The sequence below is a fragment of the Pelodiscus sinensis genome, chromosome 2 (genome assembly GCF_052426305.1).
Source record: "Pelodiscus sinensis isolate ZL-2025 chromosome 2, ASM5242630v1, whole genome shotgun sequence".
Taxonomy (NCBI): Eukaryota; Metazoa; Chordata; order Testudines; family Trionychidae; genus Pelodiscus; species Pelodiscus sinensis.
In genome coordinates, this window is record NC_143053.1 from 197,085,578 (window position 1) to 197,098,555 (window position 12,978).

Genomic DNA, 12,978 nt, shown 5'->3' on the forward strand with positions numbered 1-12,978 from the left:
CCAGTGCTGGTTGGCTGAGAGGTGGGACAGGACACTCCTCTCCCAACAGTCACAGCAAAAGTAGTGTACCCCAGCCCCAGTCCCCATGGCCCGGCAGCCAGAGGTCCGTGGCCTCACAGCAGTCCCTTGCCCGGCAGTTGGGAACCGCTGATCTAGTCCATCCCCTTACATTTAAATAGGACACCATGGACAGTTTGTTAATAATGTAGAGAGGGTGTGATCTAAATCCTTAGAAGTCAATGCTAAAATGCCCATTTGATTTCTGTGGGTTTTGGATTAGGTTTGTAGCACTACTCCATCAAACTGAAGAAGCCAGAACTTTCTAATATTCTGAAGTTCTTCCCAGTGTTTAGATGAGTAATTTATTTTTTGTTTAGTCTCTTAGGTCTGATCTACACTACAGTGAAAGGTCGACTTACGATACGCAACTCCATCTACATTAATTACATCACTGGAGCAGATATATCTTAAATTGCATTTCTGCACCATCCACACAGGAAGTCAGTGGGAGCAAACGCTTGTGTCAGCTTCCCTTGCTCCTCATGAGAAGGAGTACTGGCACTGACTGGGGGCACCCTCTGAGTTTGATTTAGTGGGTCTGTACTAGACCCAAAAAATTGAACCTCAGAAGATCAAGCATGGCAGTGTCGATCTTTCACGTAGTGTAGACATGGCCCTAGTCAGCTACAGTACTTAAAGCTACTGTTTAAATCCTTCTGTATAATCAAAAGTAGAGACATTTTTCCTGAAGGTGTATCTTATCATTATTTTCTTATTAAAAATGTATATAAAACAAATTGTCATGTTGCTAGAATCCTCATGAACTGAGCCCCAATATTCTCTGCTGAGGAGGTTTTAGCAACAGCATGTTGGTTTAATTCTAAACTTTTGCTTCAGGAATGGCTCTTCGCTTTTGTAAGTGAAGACCTGTTTTGTTAATCCCAGTTACACCATATCATTATTCTTATGCATTTCAATATTAAGTGTTCGTATGACCCCAGGCATGAAGCAAGCAGCTTTGCTAATGCAAGCCAGTTATTGATGGCCGAGTACTGTGGCTCAGAGTACCACCTCTAGTACTGTGCTTAATATTTTTTGACAGATACTCTATGTTTTCCTTCTCTGCCTTAAGAATAAGCTACTCTTCTGGGCCCTGGTGCATGCTCTAACCTGAATACAGTCTGGCTGTGTCTACATTGGCACCCTTTTCTGGAAAAGGGATGCTAATGAGACCAGTCGGAATTGCAAATGCCCCGGGGATTTAAATTTTCCCCGCGGTATTTGCATGAACATGGCTGCCGCTTTTTTCCGGCTCGGGGCTTTGCCGGAGAAAAGCGCCAGTCTAGACAGGTATCTTTCGGAAAATAAACCCTTTTCCAGAAGATCCCTTATTCCTACTTAAAATCAGGAATAAGGGATCTTCCAGAAAAGGGTTTATTTTCCGAAAGATACCTGTCTAGACTGGCCCTTTTCTCCGGCAAAGCCCCGAGCCGGAAAAAAGCGGCAGCCATGTTCATGCAAATGCTGCGGGGAAAATTTAAATCCCCGGGGCATTTGCAATTCCGACTTGTCTCATTAGTATCCCTTTTCCGGAAAAGGGTGCCAATGTAGACACAGCCTCTATGTCTATGTAAGGCTTTATCCAATACTCACTGAAATAAGTGGGAGATTTTCTACTGACTTTCAAAGGAGTTGGATCTGGCCTGTAATGAATGAATATTTACCCAGTTAAGTATCACTACAGAGAAGTTTGCTCATCCCAGAGCTCAGGTGAATATAGTTTGTATTTTTTAAGCAAAGAGGCTATTTCTGAGCTGCACTTTTGCTCATAAATTGTGCCTGTAGGGAGCAGAATCAAGCTGAAGAATAGATCAGAGTCCCACGCAGTCTGAGAGGGCATGCTATGATGCTGTCACACTGTTGCGACGGTGCTAGTATAAGGGAGGATGAAACGCAAGATGGGACAATATGCTGAATTGATGACAATTAAGTATCCATTAAGAGAAATGCCAGATAAACCACAAGCCTGCACTGGATCCTTGTATGTGGGTGGAATTAAATGCCCTACATATCTGTACTGTTGCTGATTGATTGTTCACACGACCTCCCATGATCTGTACTAATGTGTGTGCATGTCTCTATGTATTTCATTTTGTTTAGAAGCTGCTTACCCATGATATGAAAAATTTATGTAAAGAACTTCAAATAATAGAAGCTTCACGTGAACCAGAATTCAACTGCCCTTCAGGGCCTCCCGGCCCCCAAGTTAGTACTGTATCTTTAAAAATACCCTTCTATCCTCTAACCTGTTGCTCCTTACAAAAGTGTTGCAGTTTTTTAAAACAATATTTCATATTTCACAATATTTAAAACAAAGGTTTAACTTTTTTAAAAGTTGGCATAAATAACATATTTGTCTATTTCCTCTCTCAGCCTAATGCCCTCCAGGCAAGGACTTGACTTTGCACTTTATTTTCATCTGTTTTAAACCATCCTAAAAAGTTTTGACTCCTTACCTCCATGGAGATTTGAGCAGCCATCATTTTAAGTTTTCAACTAGTTTCCATTCGTTTTCTTTTAATATTGGTCTCTGTTGTTTTCTACTGGAGGATCAAGAATGAGTATTCTAGCAGACCCATTTATCTGTTTAGAAACTTTCTTGCTAATGGGAAACAGTAGGAATCAGCAGAAATTTTTCTGCAGGGTGCATTTCATTTTCACCCTATGAATGTAACCTGCAAATATTTGGCCTTTTTGTTACATTTATGAAGAAACAAATATAATTTATTTTGCAACTATTTTTCAAAAAATGAATGTTAGATTTTGCCATTGGAAACTCTTTTTGTTTGGGGCAGAGGACAAAATAAACAAAACAATCATATTAGTTCACTAAAATGAGAAGTTCTAATAAATCACAGCAAAATTTCCAGTGTCAAGTATTTTCAGCTTAGAGGTTTTGATCCCTATAGTTAACGCCATCTGACCCTTCTCTTGATGTTAAATGGAAGCAAAGTCCTGGCTATATGAGAGGGAAGTTGCAGGACGTGAGGAGATCTTGGTAAAGAAAAGGGAGTTGCAGCCATGAAAAGACTGAGATGTCCTGTCCAAGATAAGGTGTCATAAAGCTGAAGTTCAGAAGACACCACTAGAAAATCTTATCCGACTTCCTGAATATTGCAGGCCTCCAATCTCACCCAGCACTCATATACTAAAGCCAACAACCAAAGTTAGACTCAAGTATTATAGCCTAGAGGAGACTAGACTATTACGTCCCCCACATGAGGAGAATAGGAGGGATTGAGGTGCACCCAGGCCCAAAGTGGCAGGGGAAATAATGAACTCATTTCAGTGGTTTCATTCTGAAGAAAGCTTTATAGAGTGTCACCGCTTCCCATAACAATGTTTTTTGCAAAGCCTAATTAATACATTTTAGACTGTTCAATTTACTGTCACTTTGGTCAAGCAAGTCTACTCAATTTTTGATCCTGTAGCACTGTGCACCAGTTTCAGCATTCTCTCAGTCACTTGCTCTCCAGAGTTCTGTCAGCTTCCTTCAAGTGTGGCCCCTTTGCTCTGCTCCGGCTCCTTTTCTTGATATTTCTTCCCCATCTCCAAATTACCCTTTCTGCATTCACCTCCCCAGGGCTCTCCACTACTTGCCATTCAGCACTAACGATTAAAGACAAGCCTGAACTGGAGCTTTTTTTAGTAGGAGCATTGCCAGCAGATCTAGGAAAGTGATTATTCCCCTTTATTCTGCACTAATGATGTTAAGTAACAGTTAATTTACTAGTTGAGTAGTTGATGGAATTTCCATCGACTACTCAACTAGTCGATAGGCACTTTCCGCTGGGGCTCTTGTACATTTCAAAGGACGAATGTGGAACTCCATGTGCAGCCAGAGGCCAGTGGGAAGTCTCGCTGACTCCGGGCTGCACGCGGGCGTCAGCTTTGAAATGTACAAGAGTCCCCAGCGGGGGCTCTTGTGCATTTCAAAACAGCAGCACAGCATGGAGCCCAGGGTCAGTGGGGGACTCAGAGTCCCCCGCTGACCCCGGGCTTCATGCCGTGCTGCCGATTTGAAATGCCACACAGAGCCAGCATCAATGGGGGACTCCTCAGCTGATCCTGGGCTCCATGTGGCATTTCCCCAGAACCCAGGGTTAGCTGGGGACTCCCCAGCTGATCCTGAGTTCTGCAGAAATGTCACCCTGAAGCCCGGGATCAGCTGGGGGGTGCCCAGCTGACCCTGGCTCCACGTGGCATTTCAAATTGGCAGCGCGGCATAAAGCCCTGAGGGATTTGGGCTTATTTAGTCTACAGAAGAGAAGAGTGAGGGGGGATTTGATAGCAGCCTTCAACTGGTAATAGATGACAGAATGAGGAGCAATGATCTCAAGTTGCAGTGGGGGAGATCTAAATTGGATATTAGGAAAAACTTCTTTATTAGGAGGCAGGTGAAGCACTGGAAGGGTTGCTTACATCAGGTGATGGAATCTCCATCCCTAGAGGTTTTTAAAGTCCTGGCTTGGTTAAATACTGGAATAAATTGCTTAGGGAAGTTGTGGAATCTCCGTCTCTGGAGATATTTAAGAGCAGGTTTGATAGACATCTACCAGGGATGGTCTAGACAGTACTGGACCCTGCCATGAGGGCAGGGGACTGGACTCAATAACCCCTCGAGGTCCCTTCCAGTTCTAGTGTTCTATGATTCTATGACAAAGCCCTGGCTGGGATGATTTAGTTGGGATTGGTCCTGCTTTGGGCGTGGGGTTGGACTCAATGACTTCCTGTGATCTCTTCCAACCCCCTGATTCTACAATTCTAACAACATGTGAACTGAAGAAGTCACTTTTCATAGGAAATCTCAGTTCTCAGAACAGATGGGTGGACAGGGCTCAAGGGAGGGAAACAACAAATGAATATTTTCTTTTTATGTAAGTTTATAATTGTCTTCAATTTTCTTTATAGGGCCCACAAGGAATTCCTGGTGTGATGGGACCAAAAGGAGAAAAAGTAAGTACCAACTCTTTTGGAGTTTGTTTGTTTGTTTGTAGGATAGAGAAGAGACAGAAAAGAGTGGTGGGAGAGACAGAATAGGTGGTGGCGGGTTTCTTTTGCTTAGTTTTGTTTCGCTTTTTTTGGGGTGGTGGTGGTAGTGGGTTCTTTGGATGGGTGCAGTTTAAGTGACAAGATGTCCCAGTTTTAAAGGGACCATCCCAATATTTGGGGCTTTGTCTTATAAAAGTTCCTATTATTTCCAAACTGATCTAATTTTTCATGCTTGTTATCTGATCACCTAGTGGGGGGTCGTTTTAATTCCCGCTGGATTCTGTAGATCAGCTTCAGGGTGTAATTTAAAGCTTCAACTATAATGATGCAGTCTCATTGTAGCGTATTTTATGGTTTTTCATGCCGACACTTTCTATATCTACAAAATGCTGTAAGACGGGGTGATTGCAGATACTCTATGGATGGGCTTTTCAAAAGCATGTAAAGAGCACAAATCGCTTTGGAAGTCAATGGTCCCAAGTGGCATAGTAACTTTTGAAAATCATATCCTATTTTAAGAAATGGGAAGCACAGCCATCCTATGTAATGTCTAATATATGGGTCCATTCAGATATAATAAACAGCTTGCACATTAATCTTTTTGGCCTCAATTAAGCAAAATATTTAAGCATGTTCTTAAGTACATACACATGCAACAAGGTACTTAAGCAGATGCTTACTTTCAAGCATGAACCTAAAGCTGAGCATATTTTAAGTGTTTGCTGTATGGGGGTGAGGGGGAATTACTGAATTGGGACCAGTAAGGTTCCTTCTTAACTGCAACAGTAGCACAGCCTTGCAGCTGCTTAAAGAGCCCCACACAGCCAGGGGCTCAGGACTTAGGCACGGAGCTGCGTGGCTGGGGGAGGGGCACTTCTCTCTGTGACAGCAGCAGCTCCCTGCTGAGGACAGAGCAGCAAGTCTCTCCCAGCCAGCAGGGACATGTCCTCAGCAGGGAGCTGCTGCTGTCACTGAGGGAGAAGTGCCCATCCTTCAGCCACGCAGCTCTGTGCCCGGAGCCCTGAGACCCTGGCTGGGAGGAGCTCATTAAGCAGCTGTGGGGCCGTGCTGCCACGCGGCCTAGAAGGAATCTGAGTTGGGACCCCTGAGTAACTGCAGATGCTATTTATTCTGTGTTATAAATACTGACTCTTTTAGCACATCGAGCAAAGTCCAAGACACACAGATCTTCCCATTTCTGTTTTTAAGTACTTTCATTTATGAGCTGTTGTTCTTCACTTGCTATCTACATGACTAAAATCTTTTTTTCCTGTGCCAGGGGGAAATTGGCAGACCAGGAAGAAAGGTATGAGTCAAGATGTATAGAATCTGGTTCATTCACCAGCTTCATAATTGACATATAGCTGTGAGGTATAGACCCAGAAATTATTTAAAGTAAATAAAAGTGAAGTTTAATCCTATTGTGTATTGCCTGTGCAGTGCAGAGTTTCGGCTACATGCTAATACCTTTCCCTACACAGATGATTGATTGGGGTCAATTTGAGTTCTGTGTGAAAATGGATGACAAGATATCTCCACACTATTAAAAGAGAGTAGCGACTAACCTGAGGTAGATATGTGTGCCTAGAAGGAGCAGGCTTTGGGAACAGTTATAAAAACTGTAAAAAAAATCCCAACCCATCTAAATTAAAATCCTGACTGATCCACAGAGAGATACAAGCCTAAGTCACACACACATTGACAATAGGGTTCAATTAAATGATATTAGGGCCAAAAGAGAAATAACTGGTAGTGATTATACTGGGGGTTGTGGTGTTTCTAGCACCAACACAATATGCTGACTATAACCTTGGACTTGCTGACATGAAAGCCAGAATATACTGTCAACAGAGTATGTGCCCCTAAATGTCATGATACAAAATATTTCATCTCACTAAGTGCTTCCATTTAATGTAATTAATTTTCAAAAGAAGCCAAAAAAAATCCTCTGCAGGATGAAATCAGAGATATTCAGAGATGAGGTCATTCCACCAAGTAAAGAATCCCCGTTTAAAATAATACACAAAATATTTTAACAACAAGCACTAATAAGTCATTCAAATGAATACAAAGCATAAAAATACTGTACAATAAATATGTATATATTATTTATTTATGTATTTAGATTTCAGGTGCCACATAGAAAAGAAATAAATGACCTGTATAGATCTGAATTTCCCAAATAGTAATATTTCAAACATGATATTGAGATGGTATATCTTAGTCACAGGAGTACTTGCTCTTCTGATTAAAATAATCAGATCTCAAAAGAGAAGTGGTGCCAAATTCAGTTCTAGAGTAAGTGGGCAGAACTACTGTGTGAACTGACTGGTTAATTCTAAGGCTAACTTTTAGCCCTGGTGGTCTTGAGCAAAATTCTAAGGCCAGCTCCTCAGTGAGTGTAAATAGATTTAGCTTCAGGATCTGGCCCTCGATTTTTTTACAAGTAACATAGTAATAATTAATAAAATATATCAATATGATGGGATAACATTGAGAGAGAAAGTAAAATGAATCTCTAGAAATGCAGTGTTGGTAAATATTATGGGTCTAGTTTTGTTCTCCCTTACTGTATATTTGATTAGGATTGGTATAACTACTCCTGATTTAAACTGCCAAAAGTGAGAGCAGAATAAGGTTTACTGATCCTGTTTTTAAGGATGAATATTTTAAATGTAAATATGTAAATTGCTTCCATCACAGATCTATTTGGATGTGTTAGTATATATTTGTATTTCCGGGAGTTCAAACTACCCTTGTTAGAATTAATAGAAAGCATATTATGGACTCCTTGGGATTAAAAAAAAAAAAAAAGATAAAATAATGTATCAGTTTCCATTCTTTCTTGAAGATTCTGTACTAAAGAATTTCAAATACCTCTTCTCTAATTTGCCTCTTCTCTGGGACAGAATCCTATGTGCTGGAATGATAGTAAATCCATTGTCATAATATTTGATCATTTTCTTTTAAGGGTAGATCAGGTCCTCCAGGTGTCCCCGGAATGCCAGGACCAATTGGATGGCCTGGACCAATGGGACCTAAGGTAACACTGAAACACTTTTACTACACTGAGTTTTGTATATATTGAGCAGAATGGGTAATTTTGTCATGTCTTTCAGGAACTAAAACATGTTTCCAAATCAAGTGTAATGGAAACCAAACTGTAAATCTTGTGTATATTGGGAACCACTTCAAGCCAGAGAGTGAGGCACACATCCCTAGTTCCAGCATCTATGCTAATAATTATAGGCCCCCCCACCATGCCCATGATTGGTCATTTTCCTCCATAGCCATTCAGTTATCCCTTTCCTTGGACATACTGCATACACTTCTTGTCTGCATAGCTTTTTGTTCAATCAGTCATGATACAAGTTTCACTTGTTATATTTTCTAAACAGCTAGAGTCATGATTTCAGTTCAGTATCTAAAAGGTGTTAATTATAGTGACTAATCATTGTAAACTGCAAAGGAAATGATGGAACAAGCTTTGTATTTGCTACAATGGGGTAGTCAATGAGGTGAGCTCATGATACAGAAGCTCTAGTGTAGGCTTTTATTGAACACCATCCTACATATGAGATGCACAGTTGTCAAATTAGCTGAGATAGGTGTGCTGGAAAATCTGCCTCTCCATTCCAAGATTACCATGTACCTCTTCAATAATCCAGTTAACCATTAGGCAAAAGGATCACGTACAGTGGGTGCCATTAAAAAGTCAAACTCTATACCCAGTACCTCTGATTCTCCAGTTGCCTTGGTTTTTGCATAAGGAGATGCTACAGTATCCCAGATTCCACATTGTGGGGAATGATGGGAAATGCTGAGAGTGGGATGTTTCTGATTCCAAACCAAAGTTGGAAAGCAGAGGCTTCCTCTAATTGTTTACTGATCAAAGGTTAGGTCAGAAATATCTTGCTACTGAATATGATAGTGTCTGTGTTTTGCGGCTTCTCTTAACTTAATATGCACAAGGCCATGAGCAGTAAAGGGCTCGGTGCCCCATTTGTGATGAAAGTGGGGAAGCTATCCTTCTCAAAAGAGATGATACACGCCAGGTTTTTTCCCCCAGTGGCAGCAATGAGAACCAGGGGATTGCACAACCATCTAGTGCTACCACTAGAGCTCTGAGAACAGAGTAACTGTATGTTAAAAATGAAAAACTCATTCACTTGGCCATTTCCATCCATGAGTCCTCGTCCTTTAGTGTGGGCTGCCTTTCTGTACTCAATTTTCTCTCATGTCAACTATTATTGTAGATTTTAGCCTACCCTTTACAGATCCTACTTCTTCTGATCTTTATCTTTTTCTCATACCTAGGCTCCATGTTCTACCTTATTTCTTGTTCTTCTTCGTTCATCCGCCTGCTCTATTCTTCTGTTTCTTCTGTTCTTTAGATTTGTGTCTTGTTTCCTTTATTTCTGTCTTGTACTCTTCCTTTATTTCTGTTTCCCTCCAATATATGGTAAGGCTATCTTGGCCTAAATAGGTTTATATAAGTGCCTGTGCTTGTTTCCGTAATTCATGTTCCTTTTCCCCTCCCTTTTCAACATCCAGGTGTTCTGTCTCCCTCTCTGTCAATCTTCAGAGGCCTTCCTTTCCATTGGTTATTCTTCCAGGCATTTTTCTTTTTGCAAAATTCCTTTGAGCTGCTTCCTCCCTGTGTTCCTCGTCTCCTTTCTCTTTCCTTCCTTATTAGTCCTCTTTCAGGTTTCCCCTGTCCCTTAGACATAGCCTCCCTCCAGGTCTCCTTTCTCTTCAGCTCCATTAATGTTCCCCTTGCATAGGCTTCACCACTGAGGCTGGCAAGACCAAAGGCATTTCCTTCTGCAGGGAGCACAAACAGCCCAAGTTTTCCTCCTTGCTAGAGTTGCCACTTCTGTCCTAATTCCAGATTTCACCCATTTCAGATGCTTATCTGACAGGCAGCCAATACATTGACTGACAACAACCAGAGAAGAAGCTGCAAAGCCATTTGTGGACACAACAGTTGCCAGGCAACCGTGCAACATGGTAGATGTCTGAGGCCTTGATTGATATCAAACAAAATCAAGGTTAGACTAAAACAGCCAGGGTGTATCCCTCCAAACCAAGACAATCCCAACATTTGGTCACAATAACGGGGAGATGCTATAGATAGGGTACACTAAGTTGAGTCATTATGCCTTGGCCCAGAGAAAAATGATACCAAGAATAATTTTCCCACATGTCCTTTTGCAGTGTCTGGAAAAACTAAAGCATATATTACTTCAAAAGGAAATCATATCCAAAGAGATGAGAATGGAAGAAATGATAAAATGCCTGACGAATCAGGTTAGGTCAGTTGACAATATACAGTTTGGATTTACCATTGTTAAAGTCAAGCATGTTTCATACATTCGGTACAAAACCCAAGCCTTCAGTTGTTCTGTGCAGCACCTTTCAAGAGCCACCATTAATATCTGTCTTTTTTAATTCTTTTAGGGTGAAAAGGGGGATTTGGGTGTGATGGGACTGCCAGGTACAAGAGGACCAATTGGCTCAAAGGTTTGTTTAATCCTACATATCCAGACATTGGTTTCTAGCACTCTGCTGCTTCCATCATGATTGGTTAGAAAGCACTTTTGGAGATTTTGGTGGTTTCAAATAGGAGAACACTTTTGGGTTTTCTTTTAAATGCAATTAAAACCATAAGATTTTCTTCATTAAGCTAAAAGAGGTCATGCAATATGGCAGGATGTGACTACTTTCCTAGCTCCTTACTGAAATGTTTTGGTGTAAACCAAAAATGTAATGAGGAAGTGATTCATTTTTAGAGCAAAGCACATGTAACCCATCCCACTATTTTCTCCTCGTCCCATAAGATTATGTGGACAAATTCAGTCCTCTGTTATAACCATGCACACTTGCTGATGGATTTAATAGTGGGAAGAATTTGGCCCATGTACACAATGGTGTCTATAGACATCATATTCTCTATTGTATTTATTTGTATGCCATGGCTTCTGAATGTATATATGCATGACACAAAATATGAGGGAACTGGAAATATGAGGTTTCTTCTCGAACCTCCTTCTAATTCTTCCTTCAAAAAGTATGGAGACCTTTTTCTCTTGTGGGAAAGGAATGGTTCTAATGGAGATACTCTGGTAGCTGCACAAAACATGCATTACAATGTTGTGAGGCTAGCTCAAGATTTGTGACATGGGTGTTAGAACAACCAAGAATAGATTGCCACCAAGACTATGCAGGCTTAGTGGGAGGTACGTGAATCCTGAAGTAATTCAGACACAATCCATCACAATTATCCTGCTCACCACGGAGTCCCAGTACCTAAATTCCAAGAACTTCCTGTTACCTAAGATGCTAATTATGTGCAAATCCAGAAGTTTTTGAGCAAAACTTTGGGTCATTTATTTGCTTTACATTTGTGATACCAAGTTAATAGTAGAGCACTATGTTCTAATTTAGCCAGTAGCATTTGTGCTGTGGTACTTATATCAGGGCATTTCTTTTATGTACAAGTCTGCAAATTGTTCAGCATGCAAGACAAAAAGCGTGTGCTGCCCAATTTGATCTGAAGACGGAAAGGAACAGGAGAACACATTAAGGACTTAGTATTTTTGGTGTGTGTGAGAATTAAGGGTAAATTTACAACAGTTAAAGAAATAAAAACCAAAGAAAGGTAAGCCACCTAACTGTTCCTATGCCCTTCCATGAGTACACACTGAGGACAGACATGTTCAATGTTCTAGTTGAATGAATGTCTTTAACATGACAGGAATAGCACAATCTCTCTCATGCAATCAACGAGGATTTCCAAATATGACCTGAACTCAAATGTCAATTGTACGCTGACCAATGCAGAGAGTGTGTTATTTCATCCTGCTCTTTACGTCACTACCTTACTCAAAAACAGAGCAGGAAAGAAGAAATAGATGCAGCCATTTTAGTCTGGGAGACTAGTGTTGTGAAATCTCATTGTGTGGGCAAGTTAATGAAAGGAAGGGAAGGCAAATGTTATTTGATTTGTAAAAATGTACAGAATCAGCATTTCTTTGGTGTCATCCTCTGCAGCATGGCAGGCCCCTTGTCCTACCCCCTCCCAATCTGCTAGCACCAGTTTCTCAAATTGATGGAAATTTTGACAGTACAATGTCATAGGGAATTAATCAAATCGGGTGTTGTTTGTAAACGATTTCTACCACAAATACAAGGGTCCCAAATATGGCAAACTTGGAACAATTATGTAGATGTATACCGAAGAAAATATTTTAACATCAACTTTTTCTAATAATGCTGTATACAGGGATGCATTGCTTGCCTAAAAAGACATTGATCTTTGGTAATCCTGGAGAAATTAGCCTTGACCTGTACTACTGAAAACATTTATTCATTAAAGTCAGCAGTGTTATCTCTGTCCAAGGCAGCTCTGCGAGACATGTGGTCACACACATTTTCTTAATGTGCACCTCACTCCCACCGCTCTGTACAAGGCAGTCTGTGGGCCAGAATTTGCAGGGTGATGAGCATCTGCTCTTTGTATACAAGCATTTGATTAGCGGAATGATTGATTCAAGAATGAATGGGAAGTTTTGGATGTGCTTGATCATCCTGGAGCCCTCCCATTGCTTCATAATTCACCCTGTTGAGAGCAGGTATAAATGCACCCTTTAGTCAGAGGTAATTTTTCTCCATTTACTCCTTGGAAAACATCCACCATCTAGATTTGCAAGTATCATGATGTTGATCTTCAAATGATAAACTCAGCATACAAAGGCTTCCAGTGCATTTGACTTCCTTCGTAACTGTCTCAGTCTTGCTGAGTAAAGAGAAAGTCTTGGATGCTGAATCCAATGTTTTCCAGCCAACCTTCCAGTAATGTTACATTCTGGGAAAATCTGGCAGTGAGGTGGCTGGTAATGGTCTGAAGTATAGCATTACATCTCT

The 12,978-nt window shown here is 40.9% G+C and overlaps 1 protein-coding gene across 2 annotated transcripts in view; it reads left to right on the top strand.

Annotated features, from left to right (window-relative positions):
• COLQ (collagen like tail subunit of asymmetric acetylcholinesterase) overlaps positions 1–12,978 on the top strand; it is a 62,133-nt gene that overhangs the window by 23,247 nt on the left and 25,908 nt on the right. For both annotated transcript variants that reach the window (XR_016348946.1, XM_006133230.5), the window contains exons 3-7: positions 2,161–2,265; positions 4,972–5,016; positions 6,332–6,358; positions 8,024–8,095; positions 10,513–10,575. Coding sequence is in view for 1 of the 2 variants with exons in the window: in XM_006133230.5 (XP_006133292.2) it covers positions 2,161–2,265; positions 4,972–5,016; positions 6,332–6,358; positions 8,024–8,095; positions 10,513–10,575 (312 nt within the window). In the remaining variant the exon portion in view is untranslated. The remainder of the gene's footprint in view (positions 1–2,160; positions 2,266–4,971; positions 5,017–6,331; positions 6,359–8,023; positions 8,096–10,512; positions 10,576–12,978) is intronic.